The sequence below is a fragment of the Mercenaria mercenaria genome, chromosome 8 (assembly GCF_021730395.1).
Source record: "Mercenaria mercenaria strain notata chromosome 8, MADL_Memer_1, whole genome shotgun sequence".
Taxonomy (NCBI): Eukaryota; Metazoa; Mollusca; class Bivalvia; order Venerida; family Veneridae; genus Mercenaria; species Mercenaria mercenaria.
In genome coordinates, this window is record NC_069368.1 from 34,229,944 (window position 1) to 34,255,320 (window position 25,377).

The 25,377-nt window shown below is 34.3% G+C and overlaps 2 protein-coding genes across 2 annotated transcripts; both read right to left on the reverse strand.

Moving 5' to 3' along the window:
* Window positions 1-1,395: 1,395 nt before the first annotated feature.
* On the reverse strand, window positions 1,396-11,024 carry LOC123565420 (neuronal acetylcholine receptor subunit alpha-9-like). Its single transcript, XM_053549107.1, has 9 exons — window positions 10,961-11,024; window positions 9,490-9,647; window positions 9,052-9,096; window positions 8,098-8,207; window positions 6,952-7,181; window positions 3,206-3,532; window positions 2,274-2,379; window positions 1,955-2,042; window positions 1,396-1,743 (listed from the first exon to the last, which is right to left on the reverse strand). Exons 1-9 carry the CDS (start codon window positions 11,022-11,024, stop codon window positions 1,396-1,398), a joined length of 1,476 nt encoding a protein of 491 aa, XP_053405082.1.
* A 7,289-nt stretch (window positions 11,025-18,313) lies between these two features.
* Window positions 18,314-24,649, reverse strand: LOC123565419 (neuronal acetylcholine receptor subunit alpha-10-like). Its single transcript, XM_053549108.1, has 10 exons — window positions 24,577-24,649; window positions 23,358-23,515; window positions 23,039-23,083; window positions 22,445-22,596; window positions 21,735-21,960; window positions 20,594-20,972; window positions 19,872-19,977; window positions 19,304-19,391; window positions 18,863-19,093; window positions 18,314-18,331 (listed from the first exon to the last, which is right to left on the reverse strand). Exons 1-10 carry the CDS (start codon window positions 24,647-24,649, stop codon window positions 18,314-18,316), a joined length of 1,476 nt encoding a protein of 491 aa, XP_053405083.1.
* Between the last annotated feature and the right edge of the window lie 728 nt (window positions 24,650-25,377).

The window sequence follows — 25,377 nt, forward strand, 5'->3', positions numbered from 1 at the left end:
ATTGTCACATCACTAAGCCGAGTCTGTATGACATTGTCGCATCACTTAGCCCAGTACGTATGACATTGTCGCATCATTTAGCCCAGTATGTATGACATTGTCGCATCACTAACCCGAGTCTGTAAGACATTGTCGCATCACTTAGTCCAGTATGAATGATATTGTTGCCTCACTTAGCTCAATATGTTTGACACTGTCACATCACTTAGCCCATTATACCACGTGGACGTCAAGTTAGCGCAAAAGCCGATGTCCTCTTCGCCAGAAATAACAAGATTAGATCTAATTATTCTGAGAAACTAAATTATACAATCCTCGTCTCATAAATTAGTTAAATTCCACAATTATTTCAGGATATACGATTGTTTACAAATAAATAAAATCAACATGGCGCTGTTTAAAATGCAGTTGGCATGTGCTTCGGATCCAAAATAATAAAGTAGAAATAGTTACTAGAGATTATTTCATATCAGTTTTGTATTTTAAAAACGTTCATAATTGACAAAAACAATAACAAACATATGTTTTGTTTTTATGGATTGAATGATTATTAAACGTACATTTTAAGAATTTAAGAAATATAAATGTTGACGTCTACCTTGGAATGGAGCTGTCGTGAAAAAGGAATGTTCCAGAAATCGCTTTACTTATATAGTAAATGTCTACCTTGAAAACTCTATTACACAAATAGAGATCTAAGGAGGCCCTAATGAAACATTTTGTTCCGGTGATTTGTTGGATAAAATATTTATCCTTAAAATGAATAGAGTATTCTCACACCATTTAGCCCAGTAAAGAAACAACTCAATGTTCTTTGGCCAACTAACTTGAAACTCAACCAACCAGATACTTTAGTTGGAAAAATGTACTCAGCTGATGATAAGCAAAACAGGGTGTTCGGTTTTGACAAAATCGACACACGCTCCGGGGAAAAGATCAGATAAATAAGAAGGTAAGTTTTATTTTTAGACGTCAAGACATATAACAAATATAACAATACAACATAAGCTCTGACTGAGTTTTTTAACAGACTACTAAGAGACAACCTAAGAACAAGACACTTGTGAGTAGTGAGGAGTTTTTCATTTTTAAAATGTAAATAAAGATCTTTTGCTTCATTAGTCTTATCGTAAATTCACTAATTGAAAAGAAAAAAAAAGCTGAGCAGGTTAGTAAACTTTAAGATGAAACGTTTTCTTTCGTTTTGGAACATACATTCTGTAACGATTTCAAATATGCACATAACTGAACATATAACAGATAGCCATGAATTGCAGAATACGTTTTAACTTTTTTTTTGAGGAGGATAGGGGAGGGTGGGGGTAGGTGGGGTGAGGGTTAGAGTAATTATGTTATTTATATTTCAAAAGTTTTGTTCATTTAATGTCAACAGATTCACACACATTGTATGATAAACGCCAAAAATGATACGAAAGATACAAGCACATATGAAATCAGAAATACTCTGTCCAGAACATTTGCTAAATCTCTCCACTCCGTATTTATACTTTCTGCATCAGGTTTATCGCTAAACTCTTCTGCAACTGCTTTCCTGTTGTCTATTTGCTCTTTAATTCTGCCAGTAGCATCCTTTGAAACAAAGTTATTTGGCGGCTTTCTAAGGCACGGTGACTTTGCTTTATGGTGTTCATTTGTTACTTTAGAGACATTGTCGGTGGGTATAAACTCTTCTTTATCGTTGTGTTCACTCATACTTTCTAAGAAACTCTGATCTCTCGGCATCTGTAACATAAACAATCGGTCGAAACGTTCTAGTAATTATGAAGCAAATGTAAAATATTTGGTACATGTACAAATATCTTAATGAATAAGTGTTATCAAGATCAAGACAAGATCATTCTTTAATCGGTATCTAAGTGAAACAATGCCACGACATAACTGGACCACCAAATAAAAATATCACAAATCTTTAGATACATATCTTTAACTTTACCTTTTCGATAGGATGTACTGCATCTGGGTCTTTAGTTCGGACACCCAACACCTTCCCAATGTAATGGAAGAAAATTAACCTAGCCCATCTGAAATAAAATCAAATTATCCTATTAAAATAATTATTTCTGTATGGCACAAACGTCGATACAAATAAAGAAAGATACGTTTGTGAGACAGGAACTGGACTAAAGGCAAGATACTCTATGTACCAAAAGTCATCAATCATCCCCATACAGGGTAACACAGAAAGGAAACCTTTTCTAAATGTGTTGAAATAAAAATAAAGCACGTCTAAGAAAAAAAATACAAACATGTACCTCGGAACAGTTCGGCCATTAGTTCCTCTATAATATACATTAAGCACTATGACAGTTTGAGCAAGCGATGCAGATACAAACGCCATTGAAGTAGCAAAATATATTCCTGAAATAGGAACAAAATCAAGTATAAACAGTAAATGCCTCGTGCATGCTCTAGACACAAAGAGCGGATATTTAAAACCCAATTAATATAGTTTGTTTTTTATAAATCTGTCTTTTATGCAAACTTAGGGGCAACTGTGAGAGAGAAATTACTGATCGGGTCAGTTTAAAGTTGCTTCCCTTGATCATAGCGTCACTCTGTTAAAACACGTTCTTTTTAAATACCGAAAACGAGTATTTATTCTTGAACATATTATCTAATTCATCATTTTAAAATTTATCCATTTATCAGTATATAAATTAAAAAAATAAGAAGATCTCTTTGAAGTAAAGGACGCAGTCAAGCAAAATAGCAGCACACTGTTGACTGATCAGTTGTCTGTAAGAAATAAGTAAAAACTTTTAGCAAAATATAAGCTTTGAATTAATGGGTGTTGAATTGTTGCCGAGATATAAAGCACTCTTACCTTGTATAGGAAGTTATAAATGGCCATCCAATGATAGTGTTAATATAACTGACTTTAAGCCACTTATACCTATGTGTGTTTAGAACCTCTCTTTGGATGTACTTTTCTTTATGTGAGGAAGCAATGCAGCGGGCTTACAGAATCAAAGTGCTTACCCAAGCCTGAACAATGCTCGGATGGGCATCTCGGGTCTCTCTCCGTCATCAGAAAATAGAGAAAAGGTCGCAATTTAATCTAAATAGTGTAGTGTCACTAAAACCAACAAAACAGTTAAATCCATAGTCCAGATAAACTGTGAGCTAAAAATATAATACTCGCATTTTAAGAGATTTAATGTGACAAAATCATAAAGATAATTACCAATTACTGGGAAATTGTCCGAGGACGGAGGAAGAGATTCGGAGACAAGGAGTAAGAATACTGCCAATGACAACAACACGGTGACCTGGAGTGAAACTTTCTCCCCGGACTCTACAGGTAGTACAAAACCGAGGGCTGAGATAACAGCTGTCAGTATACAAGGAAATATCATTGTCAGTATGTAGAACGTGGGTCGACGTTTCATTATAACGTAAAACGTGACGTCCGGATACGGCTCAGGACAACAGTTGTAGTATAACACATGTCTTTCTATTGCAAACTCGTCAACGGTCCATTCTGCATTTTCGACATAATTGGATATATCACCTGTAGAAATGCAAAACAGAAGTATAGCAACATACAATAAGGGAATAAACTGTATGATAACAAATATGTTTGTCTTGGTTTATTAAAACTATACATGTATTGTGAGACCACGATAAAGCCCCGCGGGAAACGGTATGCGTACATTATATCCACACAAAGCTCATAAGAAGCTTTATGCGTATCATTCCTCCGCATGAAACTGCCCGGTTGCGTTATGTGAAAAAACATGTATATTCTGTTTAGAGCTAGTCAACAAACGTTACGCATAAAGCCCACTAATGCGATTATTATTATTATTATTATACCATATTTATATAGCAATATTTTCATATAACATATGTGCGTTCAAAAATGCTTTACAAAGACATAAAAAACACTTACATATATATACATGTAAACACATTGGTAAAATATTAAAAGGAATAGTAATTAAAACAAGATCATCAATAAATTATGCTCAGGGTTAAATTACATTACATACACTATTAATGAAGAGCAATCCCTTTCTTAACACGAAACAAACCTGTCATGAATTTTTTTGTTTGTTTTTGGGTTTAACGCCATTTTTAACAGTATTTCAGATTTTGTTATATTATATAACAGTCATATGTGAAAGAGATGCGTTTTCAATGACTTTTTAAATGCGGTCAGTGAGCTTGAATCTCTGATGATTGCTGGGAGGGCATGCCAAAGCTTTGGAGCTGTATGTTTGAAACTTCTATCACCATACTTTCCTGTTCGATTCCTCGGTACAACCAAAGACACCCGGCCATTTGCCGACTTTAGGTGTACACGTTCAGCATATAGACAATGCATTGTGCATGTCAAGATTTTAAACTCAATTCGGTGCTAAACCGGAAGCCAGTGCAACTCCTTCAAGACTGGTGTGATGTGATTTAATCGCGGAGTCTTGGTCATGATGCGGGCCGCTGTGTTTTGTACACATTGATGTTTTCGCAGTGCGTCTTTAGAAATTCCATATCGCAGCGAGTTACAGTAGTCTACTTTCGATGTAACCAGAGTTCATACGAGACTTGGTAGCACAAGCTGTGATGTACTGCCTATGTATGGCCTTTTTGCCGAAGTTTTGCATAACTAGCTCTACATAGAGAGTTAACATGCTGTGTCATGACCATGTTTGAATCCATTCCAGTACCGAGATTCTTCATATAAATTGATGGTTTAATTCGAGTGGGTCCTACTTTCACGCAGATATCTTCGGGTATTTTTGTGTGATTTGTGTGAAACAAAATGACCTCAGTTTTGTCATTGTTGAGCTTTCAGCATGCTCTGATGCATCCTAGAGACTATGTCTTTGAGATCTCAATTCGAGATAGGGCTTCATGGTGGTAGGAAACATTTCTTGACTTAAACGACACGCATAGTTGTGAGTCATCAGCATAAAAATGATAATTCAGTACATGACTTCTGCATATTGAATCGACGGGGTCTGTGTACATTATGTAGTTTTTCGGTCCTATGACAGATTCTTGTGGTGCACTGTATTTCATGTGGACTGGAGTAGACAGTTCGCCATTTACGGGGCCTGTTTGGTAGCTGTCATTCAGATAAGTAATCTACTCTATTTGTTTTCCAATGATCCCGAAGTCCTTTTCCAAGCGTTTTAGCAACGTTTCATGGTCGATAGTATCAAACGCAGCTGATAAGTCAAGCATTACCAAAATAGTAATCAACATCATACTAATAAGTTCGTGTAAAACATTTCTACTCGCCTTCATACTAGTCATTATAATCATCATCGTTATTTTCTTACCCGTTCTTAACATCTATATTAATGTTGTCCAACATATCGGTCAACTCGTCTAATTTGGCCTGATATAAATTGGTCCGCCTGAGATCATTATTTATAAGGGTAAAACTTGAAAAATTGAAAACTTGTGTCTATTTTAATATATTAAAAAGAACATGTGATGAGTAATTCTTCAATGGATCAAAATGTAATATTTCACCGGTAACATTATAGTGTTAAACTTCGCATCTTACTTTCTGAGCGCAACAATTCTACAGAATCCTGTAAAGGTCGTCAAAACACTAACAGGCGTCTGTACAATATGTGTTGTATCATACCGTCGCACGTCGTATTGCATTGTCGCCCATCTTTTCCCATACTGTTTTATTTCATACCACATAAAGCTAACATTAACTTGTGCAAAATTAATTTTTTGTTTGGTGATCACCTTACATGACCCAGTCTAAGCTTAATGGTCGACATAAACTTAAAAATATTCACTAACCATATTTTAAAGGTTTTGGACCATGTTCGATCCCCCATGACCGTGACATATTCCCAAAATATACATTGTTATATAGGCAATGACAATGAAGTAGCAGTAGTAGCAATTGCAGCAGCAGCAGCAGCAGTAATAATTACCGTTACGATGGAAGTTACTCGGATTATGCAGTTGTGTATACATCTCCTCCAAATAAAACTCTGGATGAGGGCTTAATGCGGATAGAGTATGCGTCCCCTCCCATGGATGTTAGTTGGATAGGAACAATATGCGGATTTGATATACATCCCCTCTGTCTAGAGATTATTCTGATTGGAGCTTTATACAAACTGAGTACACATCCTTTCCGTAAAAGGCTCCAATGTTTGCACCTTGAAAGTTCTATTACTTTCTTCCAAAGACTTAAATATAGTTCTTTACACTTATAACTTTTTGTTTCGTACACAGAACTATGCATTTTGTTTTCTTTTGATGAAGTGACACATTGTTTAAATTTGCACAACATCTAAATTCTGCTGGAGTTTAGTTTGCACTTCATCTAAATCAAAATCTGATTCATGCATAGTTATTTATTTATTTATTTGGGTTTTACGGCGTACCAACACAGTATAGGTTATATGGCGCCAAACAGGACAACAAACTTTTGTTCCACATCTCATTTACATCGAAATAAAAACATGAGGTATGGAATCAAAATTTGCATGCCTGCTGGAATCACAGAGTTACTGCAAAACCAAGTGTTAAGACCCTATTAGTCGCCTCCTACGATCATGCAAGGGTAAGGCAGTGGTTCCAATTCTTTTCATACACAGATCGTCCCAGAACCACATGGGGCTCATGCATAGTTGAGTCATCAGCATAGAGATATATTTTGCCACTCTTTAAAGCTAAAGCGATATCATTGGTATATAATATTATTCTCCAATGGAGGTTATTCAGACAAAAAGTTATACGGATTAAGAATGTAGCCCCACCCGTTCAAAGCTCCCGTGGAGGTTATTCGGATGAGAGAACTATACGGAGTGACAACCAACTTGTCAAGTTCCTCGGGGACAGTCCCACAGTGCATGAATATGTTAAAAATCGATATTGTAATGTACATAAGGAGAAAGAATAAAATTGTATTTGCAATATTGAGATTGTTTTGAACGGACAAAGTTTAACGACCTGTAAACAATTTACCCTTTTCGTTCCTTTTAACAATGTCTAGTTCATTGCCGTGATGTGACCAGGATCCAAACTGCAGCGGACATTCCTGTGTATCGAATGGGAAGTATCTTACATTGACTCTACAGATGGATTTGGCAACTGTCGGAAAGTTGTACGTCACAGAACCGGAAGAGGAAATATAAGCACGATTTTCCTTTAATCCAGGTAGCATGTCATCATCAGATGCACTAAAATTAGGAAAAAAAGACTATAATGGCAATAGTTCTTTAGTGTTTGCTAGAAACATGGAACTGCCCTCATACGTGAAAAAAATCAAAGTTTTGTAATAAGGCTCTCTCTAAGGAAAACTGTAATCATTTGAGAATATTTTTCACCATCGTTTGTTTAAAGTTCCACAAGGCTTTAAATTTTGTTAAAATCTGATAAAACAGCTATCCAATTAGATGCTATGCAAAATTATATTTTTTTTTTGGTTTGATTTAACGTCGCACCGATATGTCATATGACGACTTTCCAGCTTTAATGGTGGAGAAAGACCCAAGGTGCCCCTTCGTGCATTATTCTATCACGAGTGGGCACCTGGGTAGTACCACCGACCTTCCATTAGCCAGCTGGATGGCTTCCTCACATGAAGAATTCAACGCCCGAGTGAGGCTCGAACCCACATCGATGAGGGGCAAGTGATTTGAAGTCAGCGACTTTAACCAAATTATATGAAGAACTTTTAATACTGCACATGAGACTGTAGTTAGGGCTACAAAGGGGGGTAATCAAAGACAAACAGATTCAACAAAACCGTCTACTATATTCATCAATATTCAAACCTTTTTTAAAATTATTGAAGACAATTATCATACAGAGGATTTAACAAGAAATTAACACATTTTATGTTAATAACATAAAATGTGGCAGCAACATTTTAAACAAATTTAAATGCATATGCCAGTGTATGCCTACATATAAATTTGATCATACCATGATGTATTTTCACTCCGAAATTTCTTTTACCTTCACTGGGTACAATGTAGGTTCTTATGCAAATATATGTTGTGCATAAACGCCAGTATAACATTCAAACATATATCAGGTAACCATATGCTTTGGCGAATATATCCAATGCTTTAATGTCAATATAAGACCCACCTATCATACAAACTTATATCAGGTAACCACACGTCATCATACGTCACCATAAGTGACGTCAAATTGTTATATGACGCCGGATCCCAGGTCAGTCTACAATCATTCCATCTCTGTAAAGAAACCAAATGCTTACCATTATTTCATCGTTGGGGGACAATGATGACTTTTACATTACATGGCGGTCGTAAAAAATGAAAGAAAAAGAACAGTGCGGATATATTGAACATTGGGCTACAAGCGTCCTTTTTACCAGCTGCTAAATGAAGAGAGACAAGGCAATTCGCCGACATAAAGATGCAACTATAGTTACATATATTAAAGTTATTGTAACTGGCTTAATACACTGATTCTTTTAATTACGCGGTATCAATAGCGTACATTATCTGAAGCCTGTCTGTGTTCAGTGTGCTGCACCATACCAAATTATTAGAGTCACATTAATGAAAACATGAATTGCAAAGATGTTTAAAAATCAAAACGACCATGATCACTAATGGTATGCTACATATTATCAGCAGATTTTCAAAAAGGTGAGCTACAATCTGGTTGTATATACATGCAGATGATTTTCAATATTGAAAAAAAAAATCTAAAAGAAGATCCGTATTGAGTACAGTACACAACCACCATAACAATAGCAGACTCGGTGGGACCAAGCCTGTTGATGACAGGGAATGAAATATGCAATACTACTCATATCCATTTGCACCTACATAGTTGAACGCTATTTTTATAGAACATTTGATGGACTATGTGAGACCAAAACGACCAGAAAATAAAACTTGTATTCGGCTAATTCAATGTAAAGTTATTGGTATACAAAGTACATAATATACCATGACAGTATATTCAAAGGGCGCACTTGCTCTTGGAATTACAAAAAATGTTAGTTTTAAAAGGAAATAAAATGAAATTGCAAGAAATTTGACAAATGAACCCACAAAGAAACATTACCAATCGCATCCACAGATTTGTAGTCAATACTTGCTCTCTTTCATTCTGAAATATAAACAAATGAGTGCGTGTTTTGTTTCAATTCTCTCCTGCAATATATATGAACAAACGCATAAACATATGCACACATCTTAAAAGACTTATGGGCAAGACCAGCACGTCCAAAACTCTTACTCTGTATTAAAAATATCAGAAGAAGGTATGGTCTTGAACCAACATGGTACCTGACCTGAGTTGAGCAGCTGACAACTTAGCCACAGGATCACTACTTGCCTCTTTTCCTCTTATCAACTGTTATTGCTTAGAGGCTTTAAAATGACTCCAAAATAGAAGAAATCAGTTCTTATTTCGTTTAAAAGAACAAAGTAAATGTTTTCGTTAACATACGTAAATGATACCGGCATTTAATCTCTTTTTCTTCATGCAAACAAGTATTACCAAGTCCATTATCTGTCTGAGAGCAATATCCATGTTTAGAGTCACTGTAGTTGTGCTGTTACAGAGAGGTATAAGGCTCGTATCATAATCTGTCATCAGGTGATCATACAGGGTCTTTGCAAGTACTTGTTGGGATACCGCATCTACATAACCACAGCCTGACGAAGGAATTTAAGTACATAAGATTTTTTAAATTGTAACACGAGTACATCGTATACCGTTCAATATGGTATATCAAAATTAAATCATAAATTTTCAACGTCTTCATAAACACATGAACAGAAGTTATTTTACAAGTCTCTGTTAAAGGCTACTTATATTTAACTGTCTCAGTCAAACAAGGAAAAAAAACGAGATATTGTTACAGTAGTGGTTAATTTTTGTCATTTTGATATTTTGTTCTGTCGTGCAGGAGCTCCATGATAACGTACGGCGTAGCATCGTTCGCCAGGACGACGCCAAGTTCTATTGTGCGCCATAACGACGTCGGTCGTTGTGTCGCTGCTAGAAAACGTAATAAAAGTATAAATCCGAAAGCATATGATATAATGATTTCCTGTCTGTACTTAATATGACATCCTAACTGTAGGTATTTAAGTTCACGACTTTTGTCGCGTCTTATGTTCATTATTTGATTATCAACTGGAAAATTAATTTTTAACAAATAATTAGAATAATACAAAATAATGTAATGATAATGAATAATAATGATAATAAAAATGTGTTCGTTTTAGATGTATAACTTGGAACAGACTTTAATAAAAGGGACTGTTTTTTTTTTTTAATTATTGGTTTGAAGAAAAGAATTCAGATTCAAAATGGACGAGGTATCACCTAATTTTTAAACTGCCCAAACAAATATACTCTTGAATTAGAAATATAATCAAAATTTGGCTTCCTATTAAAAACTCATTTATCAGTTGACAGTACATATGACAATGAGAATAAATATTTAAAGTTATTTTGCATAGCCTGACCAAATAATTAGAATATAACACTTCTTTGTCATATTTGCACTGTATTCCTAATTTTTAAAAAGTATGAACGTACTTTTTTAATAAAACATTAAGCAACATATTAATATGATCTGTTATTTTTATATGAATAAAAGTTTGAAAAAAATAAAAACAAGATTTTCTCTTCTATTTAATTTGCAAATGCACGACTTTTTAATAAATTTGTGATCCTTTATATTGGAACGTATAATAAAACAGACTGATTTATACTGATTTTTCTTGATACAGTACCAAGCTCAAAGATGTTACAGCAGAAAAAAAACTAAAGTGGTGCAAATCTAGTCTGCACATCTTCCTTCACAACCAATGGAATTATTATACATACATATACACCTAGACGAAAGGCTAAATAACAGCTTTTGGTCAGCTACATTCATATACTGTCAATAAGGTAGTTTTTAATTAATCAACAAAAAAGATCAAATGTTACTCAAAAGAAAACAAAGAAAACTTACTCGTTAGGAGGGAGATCAATATCACTTCTGTATGAAGTCGTAGTGGCCAGCGGAAGACCTCCATTCTATGTATAAAAGAAGTCACTATATCTTCGTTCTCACAATATGGTATAACATATAGCTTAAATCTTAGTATAATATACTTTTAATTATTGAAACACTTAAAATTTGGGTATACGGTATTTTAAATTAGTCCCGACGCTAGACATACTTAAAATTCTAGTATAAGATTTATTTAATTAGTTCCGACACTAAATTTACTTAAAATCCGGGTGTAAGATTCTTTTAATTAGTTCAAAGATTAGATATACCTCAAATCTGGGTATAAAGTACTTTTAATTAGTATCGACACTAACTTTACTTAAAATCCGTGTATAAGGTACTTTTAATTATTCCCGACACTAAATATACATAATCTCCGTGTATAAGGTACTTTTAATTAGTACCGACACTAAATATATTTAGAATCCGCGTAAAGGGTACTTATAATTAGTCTTAACACTATATATACTTAAGCAAAAGGTTCAATTAATTAGTTCCTACACTAAACACAAAATCTATATTCCTAGCATAAAATGTTTTAACCAAATCCAGCGCTAAAAGTACTTTCAAAATTCTATTTAAAATTCAAATAATTCGTTCCGACACTAACTTTACCTAAAATCATGGTAAAAGATTATTTTCCTTAACCTCTGAAGTTAAATTCACCTAAACATCTAGTCTTGGACTCTTTCAAATAGATCCAACGATGCAAAATTAATGCTTGTAGACATTAACTCAGTTTTTTTTCCTTCAATAGTATTAGGAACCCGTCTTTATAACACATATGCATTTATATCTTGTAGCCAAACAAAGAGTGACCTTAGTTAAACATTTTTTTCTTGTGAAGTTTCGACTTGACTTATGAAATATAAGAAAAATTATATAAAAATAATTATCCAAAACGTATTCAAATAATGTTATCGTTAAAATTAGAAGTTGTTACATATTCTACTTAACCAGAGAATCCATATATTTAAAACAAATCATTTCATTTTAGTATTTACTGATCACTTACGAGCACTAGTGTTTTACTTATAGATATAAAAGTTAACTTTAGATATGTAAGTATGTGTCTATTCTTCTTTTGTTACCAAGCGCGTTTCAAAATAATCATAAAAAGCTATTGTTCTTAGGTAGAAATGAACATTCAACACATACCTCTCAAAAAGCCATGCAAATAAAAAGGTTAAAATATAGATATTTGACACAGGAACCTCTAAAAGAAAAATAAGTCATCAGAGTTCTGTAGTGTTAAACACCTTTATCACTTAAAAACAATGGCATTTATTTAATTGTTATTGTAAATTCGTTCAACTTTGCTTTCTGATTACAATCGAATGAATATCAAATGTGTTAGCAATGTAATTAAAAACGCCATATGTATGCAATGAGCGAACTTTATACTTTACATCCAATCAATTAGCTAAACGCACTAATAGCAAGGTCGTTTCTATTGACCGGTAATGTCTTTATTCTTTTGCACTGGATTATGCTTAAGAGTATTACAATAAAATGGAAAGTAATTGAAATAAATTCAAATTTAATTTAAATCGTCTTATCATACTTATAACATAATAAAACATAATAGAAACTTATGAAAATGATTATAAGAAACTTATGAAAATGATTATATCATTCTTAACAGTATTATTAGCTTAGCTTGCTTTAATGAATGAATATATAGCTTTTATTTAAATTTATGTAGGTCATTGTTATATGAAAAAATAATATGTATATTACCCGATTTTTATTTAAACATATAGAAAAGGGAGAGAGTAATCATACGCTAAGATCCTGAAGGCGTTCCTTTGCTTTGCTTTTGCAAATTTGTTAAGAAGAGCTCAGCATGCGTGTGGCAACACTTATCTTTAAGTGCCTTACATATGGAAATATAAACGAAAATTGTTGACTTACTTTTTTACCTTCCGGCTGTCGATTAAAAATGCATAAAGTTTCAAAGATATAGTATTCAAGAAAAGTGAATAAAATGATTGGTCACAATTCTGAAACAAGGCCAAACATCTTGAAATGTTTACTACTTTGGTGAAATTACAAGGTTTAGACAATGTAACGTTTTGTTTTTCGTTGCCTTTCTAGTATTTAGTCAAATCAGTTCATATAAAATACAGTACCACAATTGAATCAAGCTCACAGTCAAACAAACTGATGTACAGTATTTTTTTGTGGGAACATACTTTTATATTAAACATTTCAAGTCACAAAAGATAACAACATACATGCATTATTTATTATATTCTAATTCAGTTCAGTGTATACTCATTTGCGTATCAAATCTAAAACACACATGGTCTGGTATAATATTTTGATCCGATATTTGTTTCTCTAAAATGAGAAAAAGAAGTATATTCTAATAAAAAGTGGTCATGATATTTTTCTCTATTGTTACTTTGACACAGGTTATAGTTTCTACTTTTTAAAAGCAAATGATTGTTTGTTTCTATATAAGTCATGTTTGAACCATTTATACATCTTCTAGGCACTAGAATTTTCAATAAAAGAGTATCAGTTATTTAAAACATTTAAAACCAAATCTTTCATTCTTTGCTTCATGATCATACAGATCCGTTTATATATTTGTGCGATAACCTTGTGCCACGCATGTAACATTTGTTGAAGAGCTTACTATTTCAGATATTTGAGTTGATCTCGCCCGATAACATCAAACTTATTTTATTTACACTGTTTTGTCTAACTTGTTGAAAAAAGAGTAAGTACGAGGTAGGCATGACCTGAACTGTTTCCTTTATATATGTTACAAACAACTCCATGGTGGTCCACCTATTTTCATTTTGCTTTTTGTCCGTTTGATATTATACGTTAATGTCTTGTCTTGTTTGTTTGGGTGTTACTTTCCGTTATCACCCATCTCACCCCCTGCTTCCACGCGCCACCTGTTCTTTTACTAGCAGCGAGGAAAGATACCGACTATATATACTTGCTGTATCTGGAGCTTTTTTTTTGTTTGCCGTCCCTGAGTGGTGTCTCACTATATTGTTTTTCCACTTGCACGAACAACCCCCACTCATTTGTCTACCGCATACTTATTATCTCGAAATAGTGAAAAAATATACTTGCATTTTTGAAACAATCCGTCTGCTATATCTTTCCACTTAAGCTTCTATTGCTGCCGCCTGTTTTGCAGCGCATGCCTCTGGTCGTGTGCCTCCAGGAAATCTACCCTTACCTTTTACTTTTTGTACCCCCCGACAACAAAGTTGTAAAGTGGGGTATACTGGTTTCAGGTTGTCTGTCTGTCCGTCCGTCCGTCTGTCCGTCCGTAGACACAATCTTGTGCGCACCATCTCTCCTCATCCCCTTGACACAATTTAATGAAACTTCACACAAGTGATCAGTAACAATAGTAGTTGTGCATGGGGCATGTTAGGTTCTTTCAGAAAAAAAAAACTTGCAGAGTTATGGGACTTTTTTTTGTAACTATACTATATACATAGACACAATCTTGTGCGCACCGTCTCTCCTCATCCACTTGACACAATTTGATGAAACTGCACACAAGTGATCAGTAACAACAGTAGTTGTGCATGGGGCATGTTAGGTTCTTTCAGAAAAAAAATTTGCAGAGTTACGGGACTTTGTTTTTTGTTACTAAACTATATAAATAGACACAATCTTGTGCGCACCATCTCTCCTCATTCCCTTGACACAATTTAATGAAACTTCACACAAGTGATCAGTAACAACAGTAGTTGTGCATGGGGCATGTTAGGTTCTTCCAACGACAAAATTTGCAGAGTTATGGGACTTTGTTTCTTGTTAACATACTATGTACATACAGTCTGCATATGCAGTCTTGTGCGCGCCTAATCTTCCGAACCCTTGCACACAATTTAATGAAACTTCACACAAGTGATCAGTACCAACCCTAGTTGTGCATGGTGCATGTTACTTTCTTTTAGATAAATATTCTGCATAGTTATGGGACTTTGTTTTTTTGTTACTATACTGTATACATACATTCTATATACATACAGTCCACATAATTATGCAATCTTGTGTGCATCAAATTGCAATGTACCGTGTCAGTGCATGCGGGGGGTACATTCATCACCTTTAGTGATAGCTCTAGTTAACACAATTTTACACTAATAATTATTTTCTCTAACTAATTTGACCCTAAGTCTTGTTTCTGTTCTGTACCAAAGACGTTTATTAGGTCAATAAATGCACAAAAAGAGTTTTCCTGCTGTTGAGATAAGAGATGATAAAACAACCGCATTATCTCTTGTGGTATTATAATTCTTTTCAAAGACCTGCTTGATATTTATTTATGATATTATTTTCAATTGTGTATATTTGTAATCTCTTATTTAGAATTCCGGTATATAATTTGACGAGTTAATACGAGTTATAATATGTAGGGCCACAAGGGTCACACTATTTTCGTCGATTAGATTATGTTTTCCAATAGTTCACGTTTCAGGAGATAAATCAGTATTAATAGTATCAATAACAGCTCACTGGTTTTATTTTGAAACAATTATCATGTTTTTTTATGTTCATTTTCATTTTTGGGGGAGGTGGGTGGGGTGTTAACGCCGTTTTTAAACCGTATTTCAGTTATGTAAAGGCGGACAGTTAACCTAACCAGTGTTCCTAGATTCTGTTTCATTACAAACCTGTTCTCCGCAAGTAACTGCCAACTTTCCAACAACCCCGAGATCTGTAGCGCTTAGTAGTACATTTAGTAGTTTATCTATTTATATGGTCACAAATATGTTTAATTGATCTTCATTTATAATTACATTTTTATAATCATCTGCTAATTCATTCATATTTCAAAAATTGAGAAAAAGATCCTATACCGTGGGGTGTTTCCTATACTGTCGTTTTTGCGGCACAAAATCTAAGTTTTAAACATGTAATGTATATATTTACGTTTTTATGCAGATTTAAATCGAAGTAAAAAGAAAAAAATATGATCAAAACAAAAATCAATTTTAGGAGGAAATTGATTTTTGTTTTGATCATATTTTTTTTCTTTTTTCTTCGATTTAAATCTGTAAGTTTCTTCTGTTTTCATGGGTCTTAAAACGTTTATATATGTTATATTTCTCTCCTTTTTAACAGTCATTGTTATACTACTCACTATCAATTCGTCGTATATGCAAATTTGAATTATGTCCCTTGCGATACCGAAATGTTTCTTTAAAACATTGAATAAATAAATTTAGTACATCATTTACAGTTCGTTTTCGTAAACTTGATGTTTGTAAACATTAAAGATTGCGTTTTGTAACCTTAACCCAAGGTTCCATATTTTAGTGTGTCTTGTATAAGAAAAACGTTAGCTCAAGCTAAAACAAAACATAATGAAAAAGTAGAAAGGTCATTTTGCAAGTAGAGAAAGTTTTGGGTTGAAAACGTGTAAACACGTATGACCTAGTAATCGAACTGTACTATTTTACTAACACTTTGTTGTGACAGATGATCATCGTGCTCAGTAACACATAATTTATCTAAATTACGGGGCTAAAAAGTTCTCAAAATTATCTTGATTTATTTTCATTTCAGGTTTTAACACCTATATATTAACTACAAAATGAGCACTCTACATGTCAGACGTAAGCCATTTATCAAGCAGATCTAAACGAAATTTAAAACAAGGTTATGACACTATCGGGTTATGAACATCTGTATTCAAAGAACAAAAGTCGTATACATTTCAAAACCTATGTTAAAGACCACCTCTTGAACAGAGACCAACCTAGCCTAAAAGAACACATGTTTTGTTCCCATTTTAACATTTCAGTGTATTTTAACCTGTGAATAAAGCCCCTCCCAAAAAGACACATTTTGGCTCTCCAATGTGGTCTTTAAACGGTTTGACTATACGTTAAAATAATTTATAGACTCAAATACATTCGAACAAACAAAATAGTCAACAGAAATGCAGCTTTTAGAAAGAAAAAAGTCCATTTATTATGTACAAATTAATAGATTGTAGAAAACCGCACAGTGATTTGAGTTTAATCGTATTTTATTATGCACATGTACACACGAAATAAGCTAATGTGGCGGGCCAAAGAGAATGTCGTCTTGAAATTATAGGATGCGTCCTTAAAATCTGCATGTTTATTTGATATACATTTGAACTTGTAAAAAGATGAATGTGTTTTCATCTTCCGTAAAATTGTTCATTCCCAAATAGAATAGTTTGTAAGTAAAGTGGATGAAATATGCATGTCTTATAGGATAAACTGATTCTATGATTTCTAAAGTTAAAGAAACATGACTAGAATCCTGGTTTAAGTGATCATGGTTGCACGAACAATTGTTACGTAAATGATTGTGAATAAGATCGGCATTCAGGTTACTAAACCAGTTGCGTATGCGTTTGTGGTTAAATAGAAACTTTTCTGTCACCTATACAAAATATTTAATAAGAAGTATACATGCTAATGTTACGTAGTCATGTTATTATAGAGTCTTTATGACTTAGATTCAGGTACAGTTCCGGGAAATAAAGCTGCCAAATAATAAGCTTTCCTTGTCTTGCTTTGTGTACAGTATTTTTTTAATAGTACGCCTGCCTATTAATAAAACCGTGCCCATTTTCTCTCATTAAGTTTTGTAATGAAACAGATCAGGTTGGTGCCTCGCCAACTCTCGCAGCTTCTTACTGTAGTTTTTCTAGCGATTGTTTCTCATATTCGGCACATCCGTCCCATACCACAGAAGCATACCCAAATAAGAATCTCAAGTAAGAAATATACAACTGACTTAAAAAATCACGGTAGATGCTTTCATAGATCCAAGAACTTTCGATGCTGATGAGATAATGTTACTAATATGATCATGTCATTTTTCATCTGATTCAAATGTGAAAGATGTAAAGATTGACAGTAATTTGACCATATTCCACATTGCTTTCAAAGGTTGATAATAAAAGTATTTTTAATAAATGCACCAAGTGTCTTCAACAATTGATAAATGTGTGAACATTAAATATCACTACTATTTAATCCACCTAAATATTATAGGGTTAGTCGTGAATTAGGCTTTATTTTGCACGATCCAGACATAAACTATTTTAAATGTCTTTAAGGATGGTAGTTGGATCTTTTTGGTGTCAACATTGCTGGAATTGACGATGGATATTACCCCTGCAACCATTTTTACCGATAAATAGAAAACCAATTAAGATATTTAGAAACTTAAGGCAATTTTTAATACCACCTTATACTTTTGAATGCTTTTTAAATTTCACGGTTGTGTCTTATATTTAAAGAGAAATCAAGGAACAAAATTGTTTGGGGATTGGTGGATCAATCAGTATCTGATATAAGACTAGCAATAAAACAGAAAAACAAACAATTCTGAATTCTGTCAAAACTACAGTTATTCATTATTTTAGAATACATCCATTTTAATAATTTATATGCACATGAAAAACAAAACAAAACAAAAATTAAGAAAAAGAACAACAAAACAAAAAAAAAAAAACAACAAAACAAAACAACAACAAAAACAACAGTTCATATAAAATCAGTCAGTGATTATCATCAAATAAAATTTTATAACACAATCATATCGCATCATCCTTTGCACACGACACAAACCAAACATTTTTGTTAACGTTGTTATATGTTTTTAAGAAGTCACTTCCCGGACAATTTTCAGCCACATTTCAAAATCAAAGCTAAAGTTTTTTTTAAGAAGTCCTTTTTTCTTGACAATTTTCAAACACATTGCAAAATGAAAGCTAAAGTTGTAACTAGAGTAGCAAGCAAATAAGAAATCAAAAACATCCTGTCGAGCACATTTGCAAGATCTCGCCACTCTGAATTGACACGTTAAGCAACAAATCGACGACTGTACTGTTTTGCAACGTTCCTCGTGCAATTTAATTGCTTTTTCTGTTTTGTCAGTTGTTGTATTGTTTGAAGCTAATTTGTCCGCTAGTTTCTCTGTCTTCGTAGGATACGGTGATTTTAATTCACAGTATTCACTTGTAGCTTTTAAGTCCTTGTCATATTTTCCAATGAGGACAAGTTTATCCTTACCGTTGTATAGGCTATCTTCGTCTGCTGAACGGTTATCTCCCGTCATCTAAAATACGTAGAAATGTTGGACAGTATCCAGAAATAACGACAGAATGAAGTATTATAGTATTTATTCTTCATTAATACTTATTTTCAAGTAATGAGTCTTTACGCAGAGAGTATTAAATGACCTACTTCTTAAATCGGAATTTTATGACGAGAAACGCGCTCAACTAATAAAATTTTTGTAAGACACTACAGTAAGCTTTAAGAATACCTCTCCAACAAGATTAACTACATGTAACTTCTTTGTTCGGACACACAACATCGTCCCTATGCAATGAAAGAAAATTATTCTAGCCCAACTGAAAAAAGAACAACAAAATCTACTCATTCAGGTCAGAATAAAAAGTATCAAAATAATATAAATTAAGATTAGTTTGTAAAATAAAGAAATGAAACAATGGCGACATTTGAGCTATGTACAAATAATGAAAGTAAAATAAATATAAGATGATAGAGTTCCAACGTGCAAAATGCTAGCAGACAAGGTTTGACTGAGTCTGTTTACCAGAAGAAATGAAAAGTGCAACGCCACCCATGCCCACTAGAAAAATAAAAAGGTCGAAAACCACTGGTCACCCAGCATGACACAAAAGAAATGTTGCAGGCTCGGTTTTATTGAGCCTTTCATGGACAGTAGTAGAAATGCAAGCTACCATCCACGTCCTCTAGCCACAGGATGAGCAGAACTCAACATTTACACATAGCAAGCCGGTTTTAAATGCATCATACGAAAACTATGATCATTTACTTAACTGAACGTTAAAAAAGCAAGAATTTACCTCGGGACTGTTCGTCCATTAGACCCTCTGTAAAACACATTAAGTACTATGACAGTTTGTACAAGCGATGCAGACACAAACGCCATTGAAGTAGCAAAGTATGTTCCTGAAATACACAACATCAAATATCTGCCGCAGATCCTTCAACCATGATTAAAACGTAAGTATATACATGAGATGTGTGTATTTTTGTCCTTATTAAACTCATAATGTATAGATAATCTTTGCTGCTATTTAAATGAGACACACACGGTGGATAATGTACTTTGAATACAAAAAAACAAAAAAGTACGCCCAGCAAACATGTGCAGGTGTTTACTCAGTCAAACTTATTAATAGTTATAATAACTGGCGAAACACACATTAAAACAAACGTTAATAGTGTATTTAAATTAAATTTCGTACGTGCATACATTATATAGAAAATACAATTGTACAAAATAAGAAGATATTCGTCACCATAAAGTCATCAGTTACGCGTCTTTGTACTAGTTTTTTAAGTTACAATTTATCCAGCACGCCTTGGGAAATTGGTCCCCTTGTTTAAGCAATAAATATACGCATTCGATGTAAACTGAGCTTTTACCTGATTAATATAAATAATGAATGAACTTCCAAAAATATGCAGGTTTTATATAGTCAAACTTAATGCATTTTTTTTTCGCAATTAAAACCCTTACATTTTAATTATTACGGATAACAAATTCAAAAAATACATTTACCAATTACTGGGAAATTGTCTGAGGATGGCGGTAGGGATTCCGAGATAAGAAGTATGAATACCGCCAAGGATAACAACACGGTGACCTGAAGTAAGACTTTCTCTCCGGACTCTACAGGTAATACAAAACCGAGGGCTGACACAAAGGCTGTCAACGTATACGGAAATATCATTGTCAGTATGTAGAACGTGGATCGTCGTTTCATTATGACGTAGAACGTGACGTCTGGGTATGGTTCCGGACAACAGTTGTAGTACAGCACATGTCTTTCTATTGGAAAATCGCTAACGGTCCATTCTGTATTGTCGATGTAATAGTCGAGATCACCTGTACAGTGTACAATTGTAAGAGAATGAATATGAAAGGCAGTATAGAAGTATTAAAATACGGACAGGGAATAAAAATCACGATGACGTCTTCGTCAAGCAGATATAAAAGTTGTTTATAAGAAATCAACATGAAACATTTACATTAGTGTACGCACGTCTGTAGATAATTGGAATTCACACAAGAACGAAATCTGTGTATACTTTAGTGATATCGCGTAAAAACCGGCATATCGTAAGACGCTTTTTTGAGTGGAACAGCTTACCTTTTTCGTTCCTATTATTGTAACTGTGGGAAATTATTTCAATTCCAGATTGACCCAAAAAATTTCTTTTAAGGATCCTTAAACTTCAACCAAGGTATACTTCAATGCCAACTATAGGGATTTCCGATGGTATAGTCCCAACAAACTGTCTGGAAATGTCGAATAATTTTTCAATTATTCAACCTATAACACTTAAATAAGTGTTTTAGACCAAGAACGTAATCGACTAAATTCAATTACGCCTCACAAGGTCCCTTTTCCAACACAAGTCACAACCGTTTTTAGACTGGCAAGTTGGCCAAACCTAAAATTAGAAGTTCGGTAGCGATTTATTGGTCGGCGAAATATGGGATCAAAATGAACCGCTGCCACCAATATTGTAACTGTGGGAAACTTACCAGGTGGAATCAGTCTGTACTTTATGCTAATTAGGACAATAGCCAAATAATATTGCCTAGCAACTCCAGCATCGTCTTTTCGTGCTGCCCGCGCCAAGGGAAATCACTCTTGCTGTGTTCCGGGTTCAGGCTATCGCCCCGTAGGCCGTACCAGACCGTACGCGAGCACTACACTATTAACCATATCTAGTTCATTGCTGTGATGTGACCAGGATCCAAACTGTAGTGGACATTCCTGTGTATCGAATGGGAAGTATCTAACATTGATCTTACAAATTGATTTGGCTACTGTCGGAAAGTTGTACGTCACGGAACCGGAAGATGAAATATAAGCACGATTATTCTTTATTCCCGGTAGCATGTCACCCTCAGCAGCACTGTGATCAAAGTAAAAACGTCTTTATTAATGCCCACGCTTTGATGCAATTGCAAGATACACTGCAGTTGTAACCTCATACGTGTATGACTTACATATAACATATGGATTATCTGCCTCCGTGGCCGAGAGAATAAGGTCGCTGACTTCAAATGAACTGCCCATCACGGATGTGGGTTTTAAATTCGCTTGCGGCGTAGTATTATTCATGTGCAGGAACCATCCGGCCGTCTTACGGAAGGTCGGTGGTTCTACTTAGGTGTTAGAAGGACATAGCGGGTCTTCCGCCATCCTAAAAAAATGAAGGTCTCCATAAGGTGACCTTAACTTGTCTCAGTCTTATAAATAAATAAGTAAATATATACAACAGACTGTAACTGTAAACTACAGTGTAAAAGCGTTGTTTTTCCCTCCCGGTATTTCAAACTTATATATCATCCTTCATTTTGTTTCAAATTTTAATCTATCCGCATTCAAAACAATACCGTTTGAAAGATATAACTGTCTTAACAGAATACAAGATTCCCCTATCGTATAACGTGATGTCAGGTACCCATACGTCATTATACGTCACTGTAACAAACGTCAGGTTGTTGTATAACATCGGTTCCCAGGTCAGTCTACAGTCATTCCATCTCTATAAAAAGTATTCTTTGCCATTAAAGAGAAACAATGATTTTACACATAAATTGGCAGTTTGAAAACAAACTAAAAGAAAAAAAAACATCACTGATAACTCATAAACCAAAACGCAGTGAAAAAAATAAGGTTCGCACTTTATTATCAGCTGAATTATACACAGAATATAGTGCTTTTTGATAAATGAACAATCTAGTACCTAAAGAGAAAGAAGTTCCATGATATCTCCAACATGAACTATAATGACAATTATATATTTTACGTACATGATGATGTTTTATTACACGGTGTCTATAGCTTGGATGACATGATGTCTGAGTTTATCGTGTGTGTTGCATTCTATATTATATGAAGAGATTTAATGATGAATATCGTGAACTCTGGTTTTGTCAAACTAACAGTAATAGCTTACGGACAGAATAGAAATGAAAAGAAATTACCAATCGCAACCATAGATTTGTAGTCAATATTTGCTCCCTTTCATTCTGTAATGAAACAAAAATCAAGTTACAAATAAGATCTCTGACGTCATATATTTTAAAGACAATGTAAACGCGATAACAAGCATAGTCCTATTGGCGCAAAACCCATACGGAACTTGTCTTGGACGATGCTTCACATGAGAAGCGATTTTATGAAGACAATAGAGTGGTGAAAAATAAAACAAATCAGAAATTAATATGTCGTTTGAAAAAAGGAACGTGAACTTATTATAACATACATATTTAATATTTCATTATATAATTCAAAATGTCTTACTATGTCCATTATCTGCCTTAGAGCGATATCCATATTAACAGTCACTAAAGAAGCGCTGTTACAGAGCGGTATAAGGCTCGAGTCGTAATCTGACATCAGCTGATCAAACAGGGTCTTTGCAAGTACTTGTTGGGATATTGCATCCACACTGCTTCCACCTGAGACATGATATAATATGGGATTTAATAGTTATACCGGAATCATTTTCTGATTTCTTATGCAAAATCACTTTGTCTACAGATATAACATGGAACGTTTAAGTTAAGGCTAATTTATCTAATTCAAAACTGCATATTTATTTATAACAAGAACTATTTTACAAAATGCTACAACTATCTTACTTCAATTGATTGGACTAACTTTTTCTAAAACTAAACTACATAAAAAAGAAAACGAGACAACTTACATGTTTGAAGGTAGTTAAGTACCGTGATCATGCGAAGTAACTGTGACCAGCTGAGTAATTTAATTTTAATATACAAGTTATATTGTAATCGCACAATACAAGTTATAATGTAACCGAACCATACCAGTTATAATGTAACCAAACAATGCAAGTTATAATGTAACCGCACCCTGCAAGTTGTAATGTAATCACTCCAAAGATGTTATAATATAACCGCACCATTAAAGTTATAATGTAACCGCATCATAAAAGTACCATTTAATCGCAACATACACGTTATAAACGTACAGCGTTGCATATAGTTGCAGTTCGTTAGCAAACTGATACATAATTCAGTTTCCCTATTTTCTTTATTCTGTTAACATTTTTTATTATATAACTACAAATCCCGTTCCGATGTTGAGCAACTGTATGAAACCAATTTTTCTGTAAGTACTGGAGTAATGATTATGAAATATAAAAATATAGAACATGATTTAGGTATCTAAAAACATGTAAAATAAACAGTCTCGTTCATAAAAACAAATCTAACCCTTACAAAGGTTCATAAAACAGATCGCACTTTAATATAGCGATTCACCTTTGAACCAACTAACTGAAAGGTACAGATCAAACCGAACTATTACGCTGTTTTAGCTCACCTTAACAAGGCTCAACTGAATATTTCGGTATCGTCTTTTTTCGTCCGTTCCGTGGTCCATACGACCACATTGAGCCTGTGTTCACGACAGCACGTTCATTTTGAGTTGAGTTTGACCAAACTTCCACGTGCATTGTGTGGCCATAAGATCTGGAGTGCTTTCTTGTACCAACCATATCGGTCAACTGGCGCCACAGTTACAGCTCCTGAAATAGCATACTGGCTGCGGCTGTTAACGAAAGCCATTAGACTATATTGAACCCATAGAGGAATGAAGTATATAAGACGGTCCTTTGGGTACATAGATTGCAACAAAACAAAACAGTAGCAGACTCGGTTTGATTTATTCTGTCTATAAGAGATAATTAAATGTGCAACTCCCATCAAGCTCTCTGTATTCCATAATCCCAAAAGGACCAGAAAACATAAGAACAATAAGTCAAACAACAGGGTTGCCGCACGGCACTAAAAAACTACTGTTGTGCTATGTGGAACCTTGCTGGACTCTTCTCCAGAATCTCACCCATTTGCAAAGCTAGAATGAATCCCATGCTAATAACATTTGCAAACCACGTAGTCGGATACCAATATGAAAGGACAGAGCCATAGTTCATTTTGTTTTTGTTTGTTTTGGGTTTAACGGCATTTTTCAACAGTATGTCAGTTATGTAACTACGAGCACTTAACCTAACCAGTGTTCCTGGAATCTGTACCAGTACAAACTTGTTCTCCGCAAGTTACTGCCAACCTCCACCACATGAATCAGAGGTGGAGGACGAATGATATCAGACACAACGTCATTTATCAAATCGTCACCGAGAACATACGCCCCGCCCGGGGATAAAACTCACTACCCCGAGATCCGTAGATCTGCGCTCTCCCTATTGAGCTAAGCGGGCGGGTGAGTCATAGTTCAAGGTCAAATGTTTTAAAACACATAAACGGGCCAAAACTTTGTAAGTTATTGATGATAT

What these genes read in the sequence shown, in the direction of transcription:
- LOC123565419 (XM_053549108.1), bottom strand. Translation starts at nt 24,649, where the DNA reads ATGGCTTTCGTTAACAGCCGCAGCCAGTATGCTATTTCAGGAGCTGTA. An exon ending in ACAGTTATATCTTTCAAACG is followed by an intron (nt 21,961 to 22,444) that starts GTATTGTTTTGA and finishes CTTTGATCACAG; the next exon opens with TGCTGCTGAGGGTGACATGC. An exon ending in AGACAATTTCCCAGTAATTG is followed by an intron (nt 19,978 to 20,593) that starts GTAAATGTATTT and finishes TGTGTATTTCAG; the next exon opens with GAACATACTTTGCTACTTCA.
- LOC123565420 (XM_053549107.1), bottom strand. Translation starts at nt 11,024, where the DNA reads ATGGAGGTCTTCCGCTGGCCACTACGACTTCATACAGAAGTGATATTG. An exon ending in TCAGACAGATAATGGACTTG is followed by an intron (nt 9,097 to 9,489) that starts GTAATACTTGTT and finishes TTTATATTTCAG; the next exon opens with AATGAAAGAGAGCAAGTATT. An exon ending in AAAGGGTAAATTGTTTACAG is followed by an intron (nt 3,533 to 6,951) that starts GTCGTTAAACTT and finishes GCATTTCTACAG; the next exon opens with GTGATATATCCAATTATGTC.